Genomic DNA, 20,866 nt, shown 5'->3' with positions numbered 1-20,866 from the left:
CCAAATCCAACCTGGCCAATTACCACCCCTTCAGTCTACTCTCAATCATCAGTAAAGTGATGGAGGGTGTCATCAACAGTGTTATCAAGCAGCACCTGCTCAACAATAACCTGCTCAGTGATGCCCCGTTTGGATTCTGCCAGAGCCACTCGGCTTCTGACCTCATTATAGCCTTGGTTCAAACATGAACAAAAGAGCTGAATTCCAGAGATGAGGTGACAGTGACAGCCCTTGATATCAAGGCTGCACTCGACCGATTGCGGCTCAGAGGATCCCAAGCAAAACCGGTATCAGTGGGAATTGGGGGGGCAATCTCTCCGGTGGTTGGAGTCATACCTGACGCATAGGAAGATGTTTGTGGTTGTGGGAGGTCAATCATCTCAGCTCTAGGACATCCTGCAGGAGTTCCTCACGGTGGTGTCCTAGGCCCAACCATCTTCAGCTTCTTCATCAATGATCTTCCCGCCATCATAAGGTCAGAAGTGGGGATGTTCGCCGATGGTGCTGAACATTGTACAGTCATTCGTGACTCTTCAGATACTGAAGCAGTCCATGTTCAAATGCAACAATATCTGGACAATATCCAGGCTTGGGCTGACTAGTGGCAAGTGACATTCGTGCCACACAAATGCCAGACTATGACCATCACCAATAAAAGAAAATCTAACCACCACCCCTTGACATTCAATGGTGTTACCATCACTGAATTCCACCACCGCCCCCCACCGTCAACATCCTGGGGGTTATCATTGACCAGACACTCAACTGGACTCACCACATAGACACTGGCTACAAGATCAGGTCAGAAGCTAGGAATACTGCAGCGAGTAACTCATCTCCTGACTCCTCAAAGCCTGTCCACCATCTACAAGGCACAAGTCAGGAGTGTGATGGAATACTCCCCACTTGCCTGGATGATTGCAGCCCTGACAACACTCCAGAAGCTTGACAACATCCAGGACAAAGCAGCCTGCTTGATTGGCACTACATCCACAAGCATCAACTCCGTCCACCACCAATGCTCAGTTGCAGCGGTGTGTACTATCTACAAGATGCACTGCAGAAATTCACCAAAGATCCTCAGACAGCACCCTCCAAACCCATGACCACTTCTATCTAGAAGGACAAGGGCAGCAGACATATGCGAACGCACCACCTTCACTTTCCCCTCCAAGCCACTCACTATCCTGACTTGGAAATATATCGCCGTTTTTTTCACTTTCACTGTAAAATCCTGGAATTCCCTCCCTAAGGCATTGTGGGTCAACCTACAGCAGGTGGACTGTAACGGTTCAAGAAGGCAGCTCACCACCACCACCTTCTCAAAGGCAACTAGGGATGGGCAAGAAATGCTGGCCAGCCAGCGACATCCACATCCCACAAATGAATAAAAGTAATCTTATGGCAGATCATTCCACACACGCACCACCCTCTGCATGAAAAAGTTGCCCCTTGTATCCCTTTTAAATCTTTCCCCTCTCACCGAAACCTGTGCCTTCTAGTTTTGGACTCCACTACCCTGGGAATGGACCTTGGCTATTCACCCTATCCAATGCTTCTTTGAACAAGAGTCCCTTCCCTGTCCCACGGTCCCTTTCAGCCACCTTCAACACTCTACCTTCACCTGGACCCTTCCTTCTGGCCTTTTAACTACACTCAACTTGTTTGTTGAGAACTGTCGACCTGACATTGATCATCTCAATTTCTCTGCCCCCTCCCATTCAAATCTTTCTCCCTCTGAACTGACTGTGTTTTCTGTGCTTTCAGATCCGACGCTGACTAATCAAGCCTACTGATGAGTGGTGCTATTGTTGTCCGGCATACTGACCTCAACGTTGCAGAGGCTGAACACCAGCTCTGTGACACCACCTCCCTGTTTCCCCCTAGACTATGATCCCACCATCAAACGTCAAGCTACTGTATCAACACTTAGCAATAATCTCACCTGAGGGTTGTCCTCCCCCGCCTCACAACCCAGCACACCCCACTTCTACCTTCTTCCAAAAATCCACGAACAGAATTGCCCAGGCAGATTCACTGTTTCTGTCTGTGCTTGCCCCATGGAACTTGTTTCTTCCTACCTTAACTTGATTTTCTTTTTCTCCTTGCCCAGTCTCTTTCCACTTGGATCTGCAATTCTTGCAATGCTTTACATCAGTTTGAAAATTCCCAGTTTGTGGGCATTAGCTGCTGCCTCTTCACTTTGGACGTGCAATCCCACTACACTTTAGGGCTCTCCACTGACTGCCATAGTCACCTGGATTCTACATTGTCACACACTGCTTCCCATAAGAATTTCATTTCATCTGAGTTTCTATGTCTCCATCGCATCTATTCTGATGTCACCTTCTGCAGGGGTGCTGCCACCGGACATATTCCCCACTCCAATCCTCATAGCACCTTCCTATACATTCACACTAGGTCAATATTTTCCTGTTTGTCTCCTCCCTCCTTTCTACCCAAGCCTCCACATATGCCTTCCAGATGAAGCAGCGATTTACCTGCACCACTTAATCTGACTATTGTATTTGCTGCTGACAATGTGGTTTCCTCTACACCGAGGAGGCAAAATACAGACTGGGTGACCACTTTGTGGAACGCCTACTTTCTGTCTGTAAAAATGCCTATGAGCTTCTAGTTGCCTGCTGCTTCATACCACCCTCGTCAGCATTTGGTGTCTGTAGCCTTTGATACTCTATATTGAGTCGGTAATATTAGAGCTGAACACCACCTTCTGTGTCCTTTACCTGCCTCCACACCCCAGGCCCTTTCATGATGTGGCTGCTTTCAGCACAGCCAACACAATTTCACCTATTCATGGTCCCCATTTTCAGCTTTTCTTCCTCCTTAGCTTACTATCTGCCATCCCATAGTCTGCCTAACTTCAGTTCTGAAGAAGGGACTCAAAATGTTAACTCTGCTTTCTTTCGATGCTGACAGACCAGCTGAGTTTCTCCAGCAATTTCTGGTTTTGTGCAAGGCATTTGTGCATTGTGAGACTTCACCTCCAGTATTGCGTACGATTTTGGCCCCTTTACTTGGAAGGATGTAGTTGTATTGGAGGCAGTTCAGAGGAGTTGCACTCGATTGGTTCCGGAGATGAGTGGCTTGCTTTATGATGAGAGATAGTGGAGTTTAAGCCTATATTCTGTGGAGTTCAGAAGAATTAGAGGAGATCTAATTGTAGTATATAAGATGCTAAAGGGGATTGACAAAGTAGATGTAGAAGGGAGGTTTCCTCATGGAGCAATCTAGAATAAGTTATCATGGTTTTAGGATGAAGGGTGGCAGATCTAAAACAGATGAGAAATTACTTTACTCAAAGGGTTGTGAATCAATGGAATTCACTACCGCAGCGTGTGGTGGATGCTGGGACGTTGGGTAAATTTAAGTGGACATAGAGACATTTTAATTAATTGTCGGTTGAAGGGTTACGCAGAGCGGACAGGAATGTAGACATGAGGCCAAGATGAGATCAGCCATGAAATGACAGCAGGCCTCCAGGGCTTGAATTGCCTACTCCTGCTCCTAGTTCTTGTGTTCTTATAGTTTTGTTAGTACTTCACTCTAGTGATAGTTACTTTATTAAGTTTCTCTCCTCCTTTTACCCTTGATTGATAAAAATTCTGGATAATATCTTCCACTGTGAAAACTGATGCAAATTGTTTGTTCAACTCTCCTGCCATATTCTGGTTCCTCGTTATTATTTCAGCAGCCTGGTTCTCTACGAGTCCTATATTCACTTTGGCCTCTCGTCTGCTTTTTGTGTGTTTAAAGAAGGTCTGATTGTAGGTTTGTGCCTCGTAATTCAGCCATATCTTCGGGTGAAGCCAATCAGTTGCTGGGAACATGTCGGACTTGAGTTTTCTCAGCTTCTCTTTCCTGACGATTATAATTGTTTGAAGTTTGCCCTTTATTTGCTTTCTGCTGATCTGAATCTTGTTTTTGTTTTGGGGAAAGGCTGTTTAGTATTCTGCCGTTCATGCTGTGAGCAAGTGTTTTGTTTCTTTACTACAGCCATTACTATTCCGTTTCATTCATTTTTGTTCCATGACATTTTCATCATTTAATCTCACCTGCTTTCTACCCAATCCCAGAAGTTGCCTTGTATTCTTCCTATCCCTTACCCCTTTTGAAAGTACAAAACTTATCCTCACTACCTTCCTTAGGTTCTGAAGGAGATTCATTTTACACTTGAAATGTTAATGCTTTCTCTTTCCACAGATGCCGATATGCTGAGTCTTTCCAACATCCTGTTTTTATTTGTTAGGTTTCTAACATCCGCAATATTTTACTTCTGTTTTAGTTCAGGATTCATAAGGATTACACTCAAACCTGTGAATTCACAGTGCCCCCCCCCCCCCCCCGCCAACCTGCGCAACCCCAGTTTCCTGTGGAGGTACAATGGGTCCTGTAACTCATTGAAATACATTGAGGTCCAGTTACAGGCCTGCCACATGTTGTAGAGTATCCTGTCTATAAACCACTGGATTTGTGCAGGAAGAAACAAGTTTACAAGTGTCTGTTTAACTTCTCAAATTCAGCTCATTGTGATTCCTTTCCTAACTTATATCCTTTTCTTTGAACTACTTTCCTTCCAACCCACTTCTTTGACTTAGAACATAGAACATAGAACATTACAGCGCAGTACAGGCCCTTCGGCCCTCGATGTTGCGCCGACCTGTGAAACCAATCTGAAGCCCATTTAACCTAAACTATTCCATTATCATCCATATGTTTATCCTATGACCATTTAAATGCCCTTAAAGTTGGCGAGTCGACTATTTTTGCAGGCAGGGCATTCCACGCCCTTACTACTCTCTGAGTAAAGAACCTACCTCTGACATCTGTCCTATATCTATCACCCCTCAATTTAAAGCTATCTCCCCTCGTGCTAGCCATCACCATCCGAGGAAAAAGGCTCCCACTGTCCACCCTATCTAATCCTCTGTTCATCTTGTATGTCTCTATCAAGTCACTTCTTAACCTTCTTCTCTCTAACAAAAACAGCCTCAAGTCCCTCAGCCTTTCCTCATAAGACCTTCCCTCCATACCAGGCAACATCCTGGTAAATCTCCTCTGCACCCTTTCCAATGCTTCCACATCCTTCCTATAATGCGGTGACCAGAACTGTACGCAATACTCCCAAGTGCGGCCGCACCAGAGTTTTGTACAGCTGCAACATGACCTCATGGCTCCGACACTCAATCCCTCTACCAATAAAACCTAACATACTGTACGCCTTCTTAACAACCCTATCAACCTGGGTGGCAACTTTCAGTGATCTATGCACATGGACACCGAGATCTTTCTGCTCATCCACACTACCAAGAATCTTACCATTAGCCCAGTACTCTGTATTCCTGTTACTCCTTCCAAGGTGAATCACCTCACACTTTTCGGCATTAAACTCCATTTGCCACCTCTCAGCCCAGCTCTGCAGCTTATCTATGTCCCTCTGTAACCTGCAACATCCTTCCGCACTATCCACAACTCCACCAACTTTGGTGTCATCCGCAAATTTACTAACCCATCCTTCTATGCCCTCATCCAGGTCATTTATAAAAATGACAAACAGCAGTGGCCCCAAAACAGATCCTTGAGGTACACCACTAGTAACTGAACTCCAGGATGCACATTTCCCATCAACCACCACCCTCTGTCTTCTTACAGCTAGCCAATTTCTGATCCAGACCGCTAAATCACCCTCGATCCCATGCCTACGTATTTTCTGCAATAGCCTACCATGGGGAACGTTATCAAACGCTTTACTGAAATCCATATACACCACATCAACCGCTTTACCCTCATCCACCTGTTTGGTCACCTTCTCAAAGAACTCAATAAGGTTTGTGAGGCACAACCTACCCTTCACAAAACCGTGTTGACTATCCCTAATCAAATTATTCCTTTCTAGATGATTATAAATCCTATCTCTTATAATCCTTTCCAACACTTTACCCACAACCAAAGTAAGGCTCACTGGTCTATAATTACCAGGGTTGTCTCTACTCCCCTTCTTGAACAAGGGGACAACATTTGCTAGTCTCCAGTCTTCTGGCATTATTCCTGAACACTTAGTTCCTCACCACACCCTGATTTTCATCTGATAGGCTTTGTGAATAGTCAGTTGATTGGGTCTGTTATCCATGCTGATTGGTTAGAAAAATAACTAACGTGTTTTCAAATTTTAACGGTATTTATGTTGAAAATGCTGTAATGACATAAGGAAGGTGACATTGCCTCAAAATTTTTTAGCTAATTTCAGATGTATTATAATTCTATTATGTATCACTTTTGGGACAACATCACTTGTTTTATATCTTTCAGAGAGCAAAAGGCGGAGTCTGTACAGTAGTTCTTTCTATCCTGCTGCTTACCCAAGTTCATTCATCCCAAGTGGAGGCAGCAGTCCCTATGGCAGTGGCTTCAGTTCACCGTCCTCTACGCCAGTCCGATCTACACCACTTGTGAAACAGTTGATCACGTCTGGAAGTGCAGGTACAGTGACCTTCTGATTTCCGTAATTGTTAAATAGTTTCATTATTGTGCATGTTATTGCTTACCAACTTTGCTTAACAAAGACAGCCTGAAATTTGTGGTCCCTGCAGGAAAATTTGATTTTAATACAGTTAGTTGCATAAAAGCTTTAAAATTTTAGAAATTTTTTTTTTTTTACCTGAAGGTGGTTTCCCTGAAGGCAGTAGACCAGTAATTTTGAGACACCTGGCTGATGTAATTTTACTTTACCACAACAGTAAGGTTGAATGATGAGCAGTGTTACAATGTTGATGTGCATTTTCCTGTAGAGAAAATGTATTATTTTGCTAATCTTTTCAAATACTTAGTATAGATTACTTTAATTTTACCACAGTAATCTGAGGGGAAAAGCATATTGTATAACTGTTGGAATCATTTTTCCCCTCTTCTCCAAATGTTGCAAATGTCACATATCCCAAGTTGTGTACCCAATATGGTTGATCAGGGTCACATTCCTGTCTGGTCATTGTGGGATCGTGTTCAAAGAACCAAATGACCGAGATCAGTGAGTGTGGGGGGAAAAAAAAGCCTCTTTATTGTACGTTCGCAGCAGCACAATGTGAGGCAAAAGTAGAATCCCAAATTCGTAGCTCAAAAATAGCCTCTTTTATACAGAGTTTGTGCATACATCAACATTCTAACACTTGAGTGCTAAGTAATGGCTATTGTACAGAAAACTGTCCTGCAGGAAATCAGAGATAGTCTAAACACTTGCTAATTGTTAGCGGTTATTCTAATGAGATTAGAGTGTCTGTCCGGTTTGTCCTTGCATAATTCAAAAGATGTTAGTCTTGTTATTCCCAAAATTAGAATGTTGGTAAAAAGGTATCTGTATGTTAAATAAAAGTTTGGATTTCTATCAATCGCGGCTGTCTGTGACTAATACCTCAGGCCCATAAAATTAGAAAGAAAGAAAAGTCGCCTATGAAACAGGGGAAGATTTTGAAATTCAATTGTCCGATACAATTTTTGATAAGTTAACTAAAATGAACAAAGGCAAAAAATAAGGCTGATGTGTTTAGCCCGTCTTCTTCAACAGAAATGTTGCGAACATATTTCGTATTGAAACAATTGCATCGAACAGAATGCTCAGAAACTGAATCTAAAGCAATACTTGAGCATTTGAAACACAAAATATGAATGTTTTGTTTCATATTGAGGTGACAACCTCAAATACCAACTGTTCAGGAATGTGTAATGGTCCATCAGCTGGTAGTATTGTAATGACATTTGACAAGTAGCTCTCAAAATTCTAATGGCAGCTCGCAAATATTGGGGAAACTCAGTTTAAAATATTAAAACATTTTTTATTGGCCAGGATCAAATAAAGATGGAGTCAAATTCTGCCAAACGTGTTGTATATGTCAGATAATGAGAAAACCCCACCCTTAATTAAACCTGTAACCTGAATTCCCTTATCAACTTGTAAAGAACTGTTTATCAGTCTTAGTAGATTGTGTAAGGTCTCTGCCTAAATGGGCATCTCTTTCTTTTTACGATTATGAATGTTTCCACAAGATTTCCTGAAACAATGCCTTGAGGAAAACTAGTTCAGTTTTTGTTTACAAGATATGGATTACTATGGTTTGTTAGTTTGGCGAGTGGCGAGGGCACAGTTTTAGTTTAATAGGAACACAATATACATGAGCAAAGGAACCAAGGCAGAAGGAGTTCAGCCAGATCGAGTTGCAAGGGAGTAAGGTGAGGCTGCGTGGCCTCTGGTTTAATACTCAGAGTATTATAGATAAGGCAGATGAGTGAAGGGTGTGGATTGACATGTGGAATTGCAATGTTGCCATCACAGATGTGATTGAGAGGGGGGCAGGACATCAACTCAGCAGTCTGAGGTATAGGATATTCAGGCAGGACACAGGACGGCGTTAAAGAAGATGTGGTGTCGCATTGCTCGATAAGGAGTCAGTTATTCCAGTAAAGTGGGGTGATATCTTGAAAGATCATCAATTGAGGATTTGTGGGTAGAGCTTAGGAATAAAAAAAGAGGCAGTCACATTGTCAGGGTTCTTTATAAACCCCCAAACAGTCAGCGGGGAATAGAGGAGCAAATATGTAGACAATTTACTGAGGTGTGTAAAAATATTAAAAGGGTAATTATTTTTGGGATTTCAACTTCTCAAACAAATTGAGATGTTCATAATGTAAAGGGTTCAGAGGGAGCATATTTATTTGAAATATATTCAGGAGATATTTTTGAATTGACATGTAGAAGGTCCTAGAAGGGACAGTGCAATGCTGGACCTTATTCTGGGGAATATAGCTGGACAAGTCTTCAAGGTGGCAGTGGGAGAGCGTTTGAGTGATAACAACCACAACACCATGTACATTTGACATTTGTGATGTAAAAGGAAAAAGATGGTCCGCAAAAAAAGGACTTTGGGGAAGGCAGATTTTTAAAATGAGGCAGGACCAAAGTACTGGGAACAACTACTTGTGGGTAAATCTACAATAGAACAGTGTAGCAAGGGAGCATTCAAAAAGGAATTGGGGAGAATTCAGGCCCAAAGGGAGCAAGTCAGCAGAAGCCCTAGATAAGCATAGAAAGTGCAGGGGGAAAGCTTACAACAGTTGGGAGAGCAAAGACGAAATACTAGTGAATAAGACTGGGGACAATCTTGAGATATTCTATACATATCAAGGGAAAGAATTTAACCAGGGAAAAAGTAGTGTCCATTAGGGACCAAGGGGACATTCTGCATTCGGACCCAGATGACATTGATAGTGTGTTAAATACATCTGTCTTCACTTGGGAGGAGGAGGAGGAGGATGTTGGTGCAATATTTGGGATGAGAAACTGAGAGGTTCTTGAGCATGTTGACATAGTGAGGAGGTATTGGAGATTTTGGTGGGTCTTTGAATTCGGCGTCACATACAGACAAAGGTGATTAAAAGGCATTTAGCATGCTTGCCTTCATTGCTCAATCTTTTGAGTAGAGGAGTTGGAAAGTCACGTTAATGTTGTATAGGACATTGGTGAGGCCTCTTCTGGAGTACTGTGTCCAGTTCTGTTTGCCAATTTGTAGGAAGCATATTACTAAGTTGGTGAGGGTTCAGAAGAGACTTGCCAGGATGTTGCTGGGTATGGAAGGTTTGAGTTATAAGGAAGGGCTGGATAGGCTGGGACTTTTTTTCACTCACTGGAGTGTAGATGTATGAGATGTGATCTTGTAGAAGTTTATAAAATCATGAGGGGTATCAATAGACTTAATGGTAGTTGTCTTTTCCCTGGGGCGGGGGATTTCAAGACAAGGGGGCACATTTTTAAGATGGGAGGAGAGAGATTTTGAAAGACATGAGGGGCAATTATTTTTACATGGAGGGTGGTTCGCATATGGAATGAACTTCTGGAGGAAGAAGTGGATGTGAACACAGTTGCAACATTTAAAAGACTTTTGGCTAAGTATATGAATAGGTAACTTTGGAGGGATATGGGTCAGGAACAAGCAAGTGAGACTAGTTTAGTTTAGGATTATGTTCAGCATGGACTGGTTGGACCGAGGGGTCTGTTTCTGTGCTGTATAGCTCTATGGACAGATCCCAGGTTACTGTGGGAGATGAGAAAGGAAATTACAGGGGCTCTGACCCAAATTTTAAATTCCTGTCTGGTCACAAGGGAGGTGCCAGAGCCCTGGAGTGCAGCTAAATCGGTTCTACTTTTCAAGAAGGGTGCTAGAGATACATCAGGGAATTACAGACCAGTGAGTTTCACATTAGCGTACCATGAGAATCAATGCTGCGTTCTTTATTATTCATGGAGTTCATGCAAATAGCAAAGTAGCAAATCTAACAATGCTTTTGAAAAAAGGAAAGAGGAAACAAACAGGTAGCTGCCTTCATGTCAGTAGTAGGGAAAATGCTGGAATCTGTTGTAATGCATGTGATATTTCAGAAAATAATGCTAGGTTTGGGGAAATTCAATATGGATTATGAAAGGGAAATTGTATTTAACAAACCTAAATGGTGGAGAAGGCCTAAGGGGCCAAATGACCAACTCCTGTTTCTTATGTTATAACTGGCAGAGCAGCAGAATACTCCATATGCTGTGTGTATGAAGTTCATAATCATATACACTGCATTTGATGCATGGCTAAATGGTCGCACAGCATAGAAGGAGGGGGCTTGTCCCTTAACCTCTCTAATCCATGGAATACATATCTGGTTTATATGATCTCTCCTCATAATCTAATCTATTGTGCAAAATGGTAGAAAGGTTATTAGACATTGCTAATTATGTAGGCTTCTTCCCTGACTGCCTGTTTCTGTATCGAATATTGTCATTACTTCATTGTCATTAGCAAAGCATTGTAAATGTTATCAGCTATAACAAATACAAAGAATTGCAACTATATAGCAAAATGAAATGGGCAACTTCCTCCTCTTATCCATATTAGGTCATTTTAAAAGTTCTGCTGATCAGAATCCTCCCATTAGCCCTCCATCATCTGTGGATAGTGAACTAAGCGCTTCGGAAGTAGATGAAGATTCATTGGGATCTGGTTACAAGCTTGCTGATGTCACAGATGTACAAATCCTAGCTCGGATGCAGGAAGAAAGTAAGTATTGAACAAATATTAATTGTAAATTCTGCAAAACTTCAGTGTTTTTTAAAAGAGTTGTTAAATATAATAATGGTCCCTATGTGATGAATGCCTTCTAGCATCTTTAATGTAATGAAATCACTGAAAAGACGCATTTTGTGCAGACGTTATATGTAAGAAACAATAAGGGTAGTTACAGAGGTCAACAGCGTGGAAAAAGGTCCATTGACTCTGCGCCAGTCAAAGACAAGCACCTAACGATTCTAATCCCATTTTAGCACTTGGCCCGGAGCCTTGTAAGTCTTGGCATTGCAAGTACACATCTAAATACTACTCAAATGTTATGAAGGTTTCTGCCTCTACCACCCTTGCAGGGTGAAAAACGTTTCTTTGCATCCACTCTAAACCACCTGCCCCTCACCTTAAATCTATGCGTCCTTGTATAGAACTTGAGTATTGCTGGGAAAAAAAGACATTTTGTTGAAACTTTTCATCTTGCACTCCTGAGGACATTTTGCAAGAATGCCAATTCAAGAGGAATGCAACGTGATGCATGCAAAATGTGCATTACTGCGTCCAACATTAGATGTGATTTTGCAATTGAAGAACATACGTTGAATAATCCTGTGTGTGCAAAAACTTAGACTTATCAATTTAGGATCATCAGCCAGACTTGCAGAGCAGTGCATTTAGAAATACTGGAAGCAGCTTTTACAAATATGTAGGACCTTTTTTTTGTTTTTGCAGAAAGAAAACACGTACTGTTCCTGTTTCAACTCACCTATGACCAATTGCGTATCACAGATGACTGTTTACTAATTTATTTCTTAAGGGAATGCCTTGACCAAAGCTTGGCTTTAACTGTCAATCAGCAGCAATGGATGCATTCTGCATGGTCATGTCTCTACCAGTCAGCACTCTCCTCATTCTTGAAAATTGTGCTGAACAGTGCAAGACAAAAACCTTCAACAAAATGTCTTTTTCTTCTGGCAGTACTCAAGTGTTAAGTAATTATTTTCTGTTTTTTATTCTCTTAAATTACTTCCTTTGTTGTCTTTTGGTACTGCTATTTGGTAGTTCTTCAACATTCTTGCCGCAGACCGCACATGTCACTGGATGGAGTTGAATGAACTTGATATAAGTGCTCTCTGTGAGAATTTGTTATCCAGTATTATCTGCCAAGACACCTCCATTTGTAAACAAAATTGAATAAAATATTGATCAATAACAATTTTCATTTATCATGGCTTCAACATCGTAAAACCTCTCCAATGAGCATTATTGGACAAAATTTGACACCGAACCATGAAACAAGACAACCAAAGAGTTGATCAGAGAGAGCGAGCACCTAAAGTACATCTTAAAGGAAGGAGAAGTAGAAAGTTTAGGGAGGGAATTTCAAATTTTAGTTCGTTGACATTGACACAACAACCACCAATACTGGAGCAGGTTAAAAATTAGGAGATGTGGAAGAGACCAGAATTTGAGGAATACAAATATTGAAGGAGAGTTGTAGGTTGGAGGTGCTTAGAGGTAGAGAGGGCAGGATTTGAAAATAGATTTGAGAATTTTAGATTTGAAGTATTGCTGAACTGGGAACCAATGTATGTCAGTGAGTATAAGTGTGTTTAGGACATGGGGACCTGAGTTTTGGTTGAGCTCAAATTTACAGAATGTGGAGTCCAATCAGGAATAGGTTAGAGTGGTCCATTTTAGAGGTAACAACAACATGCAAAGTTTTGCACAGAATAGGATTTGGATCTATTTTGAGGAGCAACGAATTGGTTAAAAATTCATTCTTGAAATTGTCACAGTACTTTGTATTACTTTCTTCTAGCAAACTGTGATCTTTGTATTTTAATCATTGTAATTTACAACAACTGGTCCCTGAATTAAAATGAGTGTCTCGAATTAGATATCTCTCCCCACTTTGCATTCTCCAGTTAGTAAATTTGTTTTGTTTCAATTTCAAAGTTAGCACAAATGTAATTGGATTCTGTTGTGTCGAATTTAAGACATGGATCACTCTTTAATTGAAGTTTTTTTTTCTTGTGTGTAGGAATGTAGGAACATAGAAGTACACCATTAGGCCCCTCGAGCCTCTTCTGCCATTCAGTGAGATCATGGCTGATCTATGGCCTAACTCCATATAACTACCTTTGACTGGTATCTCTAATACTTTTGCTTATCAAAATAAAACCTACCTCCAATTTAAAATTAACAACCGATCCACCATCCACTGAAGAGAGTTACAAATCTCCACCACCCTCTGTGTGGAGAAGTACTTCTTAATATCATCATGAGCGGGCTAGGTCTAATTCACAGACTGTGCCCCCTAGTTGTAGAATCCCCAACCAGTGGCAATAGTTTCTTCATCTATCCTATCTTTTTCCATATGTCCTAATATCTTGAAGACTTTGATGAGATCACCCCTTAACCTTCTAAGTTCTAGAGAAAACTGGCCTAATTTGTATAATGTTTCCTCATGACTTAACACCTGAAGTCCAGGTATCATTCTTGAAAGCCTACGTTGTACTCCCTGCAAGGCCAATATATCCTTCCTAACGTGTGGTGGCCAGATCTGCTGTCAGTGCTGTAAATGGGATCTAACCAGGGTTTTGTGTAACTTCTGTGTCCTTGTACTCCAGTCATCTAGATATAAAGGCTAGCATTCCATCAGTTTTCTTGATTATTTTCTGGACCTGTTCGTGGCATTTTTCTCTTTGAACATCCACTGTATTTAACCTCATAACATCTAGAAAGTACCCTGATCTGTCCTTTTTTGGTCCAAAATGGATAACGTCATACTTGCTTACATTGAACTCCGTCTGCTGCAATTTTGCCCACTCACCTAGTCTATGAATGATGAATTTGAAATGTGTTCTAGTACATTTAAGCAGTGCTCGTACCCTTGCAGAAAAAAATTCATACTAGTTCTTTTCAATTTTCAGAAATATCATAATAGATAAAGTTTGTTTTGTTAATCCTCCTAATGCAAAAATTCAGTTATTCTCTGTACTTTTATTGTTCTGAGGTCTCAGACAGGAATATGAAGCCAGTACCTCAAGACGTAGTTCAGGTTCTTCCTGCCATTCCCTGAGACGAGGCACATTCAGTGATCAAGAGTTTGATGTTCAGAGTTTAGAAGATGAAGAGGAATGCATTCCTAACGCATCACACCCTCCTTTGACCCGATTCACTCCATCTCCACGGCATACCCCTCGAGCTTCACCAAGACACTCACCTCGGAACTCGCCACGTTCACGTTCTCCTGCTCGAAACCTGGATTATGGGAGAGCATCTGTTTCACCTCAACCTATGATTAGTCGTCTACAGCAGCCTCGTCTTTCTTTGCAAGGCCATGCGACGGACCTCCAGTGTAATATTGTAAAAAATGAAGGTAAGTGACTGGCAGTGGAGTGATACTGAACTGAATCATAAATACTAAATTTATGATATAACAGCATTGATTTGTATTACATCTGTAATAAAATGTAAATGACATGATCATTTTGAAGATGCACACATTTTATTAGCTTTCCATATCAGTGTACAATTATGGATAGGTTGATTGTTTTTCTTTTGTGAGGTGGGAGTTTCACTGGCAAAACCAATATTTGTTGCCAATTCCTAATTATGCTTGAACTGGTGAGTAGTTTACTCTGCCCTTTGAGGGCATTTAAGAGTCAATGACGTTGCTGCAGTGGAGTGACGCGTAGGCCAGACAAGATAAGGATGGCAAATTTCCTTCTCTGAACCACATTGGTGAGCCAAATCGGTTTTTACAACAATTAATGACAGTTGTACTGGAGCCGTCGTATAGTACCACTGATACTTGCTGTATATTCCAGGTTTATCAATTGAAGTTAAATACCAGGTACCATAGTCGCATTTGAATCTATGCTCATAGATCCATCAGTCTACGTCTCTAATTTACTAGGTCAATGACATTACCACTACTAATATAATTTAAATGTCCTGCATTTCAGTACAAAAATGTTATACTGGAAGCGGTGGCCATTATTTCTTAATACTCGTACTTTGAAAAATAATGAAAACCAGAATTTCCTAAATATGAGGCTTGATCTTTGCAGAGGGGCAAAATAAAGTCCAATTTAGTCTGTTAAATATGTTTTTCATTTGCTGAGTGAAATTTTCTATGTAATGGAAAGTTGGGGACCATGGACTCAGGTAGACTGTTCAACTTCATGAGCATGTTCTTCCGTTCAGTTAGATCATGGTTAATCCATGTCTCAACTCTTTTATTTATCAACCTTGGCTCCATTCATAGAAATAGCTCTCGAAAGCATCCATCTCAGTTTTGCAATATCCTCAAGTCAACTGAAAAGATCTACGTAATGACTTAATCAATGTAAAATGACAGTTTAGTTTCCCTAATATCCTGTATTATAGATACCATTTGATTATGGGTTTTTATTTATTTTGTCTGCACCTTGGTAAATCAGCTCGCTTGTGAGACCACTATGGTCATTTAATTTGGCATTTTAGAACTAGTTGTCTAGCCAGCAATGCCTCAGCTCACTGGAATTTCAGCTTGTACAAATGCAAGAGGTTTTCCTATCACACAGAACAAGCAAGCATGAAGTCCAAGTAAAGACTGCAGCAAGGTTAGGTGCTGAAATGAGGGAATTTGGTGCTGTGAGGAAGGTAGAGTTTCAAGTTTTTGTTTTCTCCTTCTAAACTCTGCAGTAGTTTAAACTGGTACTGGGGAGCTGTAAGAGTTGCAATAAGTTTATAACATAATTGCTATGCTGCATAATATAACTAAGAGTAGTTGTTGATTAATATTTCTAAACTTAACCAACTGATCAAGGCAACAAAGCAGAAAATATGTTGAAGCTGTAGCGTGTGGGCACCTCTGTGATCCTGAGCAATAACATTTGCATAGCATTATTGCAGTTGAAGGAGCATCAGCTCCGTGTTGTTGAGCTGAGTTTTAAGCTGCAGACACTGATGCATAAGGATACAGGAAAGTTACCTAGACAATTTATTATTGAAGACAGTCATATCAGTTGGGTTAGGTAGTTCAGATTTGATCACAGGAGTGTGACTATAAGAGAGGTTGTAGGGGATCCAGAAGACAACAGTAGAGGAACCTCTGCAATTGTCTAAGGGTCTGTGTTCTGACAGTGAAGACAACAAGGTGTGGGGAGAACGAGCAAATTGACCACAACACCATGCTGCAAGGGGCCATTCAAATGTAGATGGTAAATAAATGCAGCTCCTAATCCGGAGTAGCATAGTCAATAGGAGACCAGAACATATATCCTGAAGGCTGCATACCTACCTGTCGCAAGGGTTAAGGACATTATGCTTACGGTGAGAGCAGTAGCCTGCAGTTTTTCATGATCCACATGAATACCAGTGACAAAAATAGGAAAAAGAAAGGAATTGTACAGAGTGAGATATGGTATATGGCAGCTAGGAACTAAATTTAAAATCAGAACTTCCCAAAGTTAATGATCTCTGGATTACTACCCAAGCCATGAACAAATTGGCATTGGTTTTTTTAAAAAAAAAAAAAGGTCAGAGTTGAAGTGTGGCTAATACTGATTTGGGAGAAACTTGGTTTTATTTTGTGGGACCCTTGTAACAGTCCTGCGAGAAAGAGGAAACTGCACGTTTGGGATGTGCAGGAGCGGTTTTCCCGACCAGGGACAAAGACTCGGGAGTTGGGCAGCATTCGGGTAAGTGGACGATATTTATTCAAGCAGAAACTGGTTTATGCAGGGAGAGGGCCAAAGGATCTTCCCTGAATCTGGCTTCGAAGGATAGATCAATGACACATCCGCTTTTACAAAAAATACAGCATTTTTGTACATTTTGTTACAATAATCAAATACAACGTATCTGCTGTCTTTCCCCTTAATCCAAACATCCAATCTCGTGGGACATCCAATCAATGATGAGCACTTCTACAGACAGCCCCAGGTTCCCATGATCTTATGGTATTAGCTAGGCATTGTAATCTCTAGGCCTTGGGATCTTACTATGCATCCTACTCATTCACGTTCCAAAAGTTTAATGGCTACACTCCTTCGGGTCTTTCTCAGGCTTGTTTATCTGTAAGGACAGCTCGAATTCTATTACCCGTTATATTTTGGTGCTGTCTTTTATCACATTCAGTTACTCCTTTTATTTTCCCACTGTCCCGATTACATAATGTAAAAATAAAAAGTCAGTTAGTTTTAACCTTATAGCAATTAGTTAACTTCTGTTATAAAGTTAATTATAAGTGTAACATTATACAACTACTTTTACTGTTAGCATTTTGTGATTTATGGGTTGTGAGCAATCTATCTTGTTCAGGGCATAGGAGAAAGCATCTCCTAAGGCTAGTTAACCTTCACATCTAACCTTAAATGTTTTCTAAGGCTTGTATTATATTCTGGTTATGTTTTGAAACCAACTTCTATGATTAGAGCATTTTTAGCTAAAACTATTTAATATTGCTGATATCTTAAGAGGCAACTATGTACAATGAAATAACTTTAGCTGTTATCTTTGCAGTGCTCAAGAACCTAATCTAGCACCTGACGTTATTCATTTACTAGGACAATCATCCTTTCATTAATAAAGCTGAAATTGGTCATTTATCTGTTCTAAGGCATCCTTTTATCAGAACTGTCACGGGTGGGAGCATACAGCGTTCTTTTACTGACCTTCTAGCAGCTCTGTTCAAAGGTACCATTGTATTTCACGGTGTAAGCAGGCTGCTTAGTTTTGGTTAGCTTCTGTCTGCCATCTTGTAAGCAGGCATGGGCCGTTTAGTGTAGTCAGGTAAAAGTCACCTTACGTAGCCAGGTACAGGTCACGCCTACAAATGGCTTGACCTGCATCGTGCTGGGTCCACGATCCTGGTGACTTGCATAACTGGGTCCATAGACAGGACTTTGAACTAAGTGGCCATGGGAAGTGGTGATTTGAAAAGTTAAAAAGCACGGACAAAGCAATAGTGCAGGGTAGAAATGGGAGTACAGGTAGTTCTGCTATAACCTGTGTTTCATTAACTCAAATTGGCTGTAACACCATTGATGAATAGTCGATGATGTGAACTTTCTGCTGTACAGGTATAGCAATTTTCTGTAGCGATTTCCCTATAACGTGAACTTCTATGGCGATTTTCTCTCTCGCAAGGTTACGTAAGAACGCAACAATCGTGTTATAGGAGAACTACCTGTAATAAAAGCCATTAAGTGACAGGAAGGAAGAGCATGTAGCATAAGAGTGCCCAGCAAATAAGGTGAGAGTGGGGTTAAAAATGGTAAAAGGCAAAGTTAAAAATGCTTTGCCTGAATACTCAGCATTCTTTCGTGCTTTAATTTGTTCATGGGATATAGGTGCCTCTGGCTAGGCCAGCATTTTTATTGACTATCCCCAGTTGTTCTGAAGGTGTTAGTGAGGTGCAGTCCTTGTGGGGACACCCACAATGCTGTTAGGGAGGGAGTTCCTGGATTTTGACCCATCGATAGCAAAGGAACAGTGATGCAGTTCCAAGTCAAGGTGGGTATATGGCTTGGAGGGGAACTTGAAGGCAGTGGTGTTCCCATTTTTCTGCTGCCCTCTTCCATCTAGATAGAGGACACGGGTTTCCATGATGCTGGCCAAGGAACCTTCAATTATTGCAGAGCATCTGGCAGATGGTACATTACTGAGAGTCATTAGCAAGAGGAATGATAATTGAAGGTCATGACCGGGATGCCAACCAAGGAGAATGCTTTGTCCTGGATGGTGTGACGCCTCTCAAGTGTTGTTGGATCTGCACCATCCAAACTAGTGGGGAGTTTTCCATCAAACTCCTGTTTTGCAGCTCGTGGGTGGTGGACTGACACGGAAGACAGGTGGTGAGTTAATGGACGCAGAATTTCTCGTCTCTGATATGTTGTAACCACAGTATTGATTTGGCTAGTCCAGTCCAGTTTCTGACTAATGCAGTTGTTGATGAAAAGCTGAAACTGAAGCCTTAAATTGAAGGTAACTACAAGGGTACGAAGACCGAGTTGGCTAAAGTGGAATGGAAAAATAAGTTAATAAGTGAGACAGTTGAGATATTTCAATACACAAGTGTATATTCCATTGAGAATACACCCTTCTCATGGAGTATATTTATGGCTAACAAAGGAAGTTCAGAATTATATTTTGTGGAAAGGAAATACAAACAACACTACAGAGATTAAATGTAGTCCAGAATTGAAATTGGTATCAATAACAAGGGCATTGTTTTCATCTCTTTACTTGAGCATTTTTGCATTGGGAGGAGTTCAGAGAAGGTTCATTGAGTTAATTCCTGGGATGAAAGGATTGTCAAGAAGGAAATGTTAAGCAAAGTTGGCCTAAACTCATGAGATTGTAGAAGGGTTAGAGGTGATCTTGAAACAAAGGACTCTGAAAACGCTTGACAGAATAGGTGATAGGCAATGTTTCCCTTTGTGGAGAAATCTAGAACTGGAACCACAAATTAAGAATAATGGGTCTCCCATTTAAGCTGGAGATGAGGAATTTCTTCTGTGTCAATAGTCTTTGCTTTCTGTGGCAAAAAAATGCTAGTAGAGTCTCGATAATTTATTATCTTCAAAACTGAGGTATGCTGAAGTCTCCAGGTGTTTCTTTTATCAACAATAAATTAATCAATATGCCATCAATTTCTTTTGCTAGAACATTGTTACAAATGGTCGCTATGCTTAAGGAGAAAAGCTTTTCAACTAGAATTAATTGTAAATGCTAACTGTTGTTTGGTACCTATAGTCATCTTATAACCACACTTTTTTCTTTCCATTGTTAAAATCCTAAAATTTGGATTTTGTTCAATTTTTCTTCTGTGGGAGAAATTTGTTCTATGAAATATCAATAACTAACATTGATAGTGTTAATAGTGGTATGACTGACATTATTTGCTCAACACAAATTTAGGATAAAAAGATTTGTTTTTTTTTTGCTGTTATCCACACAATGGAATTGCCATTAATTTCATTATGTCTTTTAAAGTAAGTGCATGTTCTGAGAGCCTTTGGGTTATAGATGTTTTTTATCAGTATAAGGAAAAACATATTCACATAATTTCTTTGACATGTTTCGATTGCAGACTCACTTTTATTGTAGGTGACTAACCTGTGTCATTTTATCTTTTTTCTGTTGTAGAAAAGTTGAGACGTAGTCTTCCAAATCTATTCAGGACATCTAATATACAGTCAGCAGAGTCTGTTAAAAACAGTAGAAGTTGTGACTCAAATTTACAAGTGCCAAATGGGGGAATACCCCGAATTCAGCAACAAGCATCAGCGAGTAAGTCTAAATTAAAGTTGAAACAAGTTTATGCGTAGAGTTTCAAAATACTTCCAACAAGGTTCTGCTTGATTGTCTCAAGTAACATCAAATCTTGTAAAATCAAGCAACAAGTAGTATAATGGCTGTAAAAGTAAACTGGGTAGAAAACGGAAAATAGAGAATGCAATTAAAGAGAGACTGGCAGAAGATAGGAAGCGATAGTCCACAAGGATTGATGATACTATTCATTCGTTCATGAATTGTGGAGACTCACTGAATAGTATCTATTGCCCGGAATTGTCTGGTAGCAATGAGAGAACTTTTAGAGCATTTCTGGCTGATCTCTAATTGCCCTTGAACCAAGTGATGAGCTTGCTAAGCTATTTCAGAAGGCAGTTAAAAGTCAATAACATTGGAGTCATATTTAGGCCGGTATATATTATTGAACCAGAAATTTTTATAACAATTGACAATGGTTACACAGTCAC

At 40.6% G+C, this 20,866-nt stretch overlaps 1 protein-coding gene across 1 annotated transcript in view; it reads left to right on the top strand.

Annotated features, from left to right (window-relative positions):
• slain2 (SLAIN motif family, member 2) overlaps positions 1 to 20,866 on the top strand; it is a 59,381-nt gene that overhangs the window by 26,232 nt on the left and 12,283 nt on the right. The window contains exons 3-6 of the mRNA XM_020512064.2: positions 6,331 to 6,501; positions 10,947 to 11,108; positions 14,128 to 14,493; positions 20,253 to 20,396. Coding sequence (XP_020367653.2) covers positions 6,331 to 6,501; positions 10,947 to 11,108; positions 14,128 to 14,493; positions 20,253 to 20,396 — 843 coding nt within the window. The remainder of the gene's footprint in view (positions 1 to 6,330; positions 6,502 to 10,946; positions 11,109 to 14,127; positions 14,494 to 20,252; positions 20,397 to 20,866) is intronic.

Source organism: Rhincodon typus, chromosome 1 (genome assembly GCF_021869965.1).
Source record: "Rhincodon typus isolate 14 chromosome 1, sRhiTyp1.1, whole genome shotgun sequence".
Classification (NCBI taxonomy): Eukaryota; Metazoa; Chordata; class Chondrichthyes; order Orectolobiformes; family Rhincodontidae; genus Rhincodon; species Rhincodon typus.
This window is presented reverse-complemented; position numbering and strand designations above follow the sequence as displayed.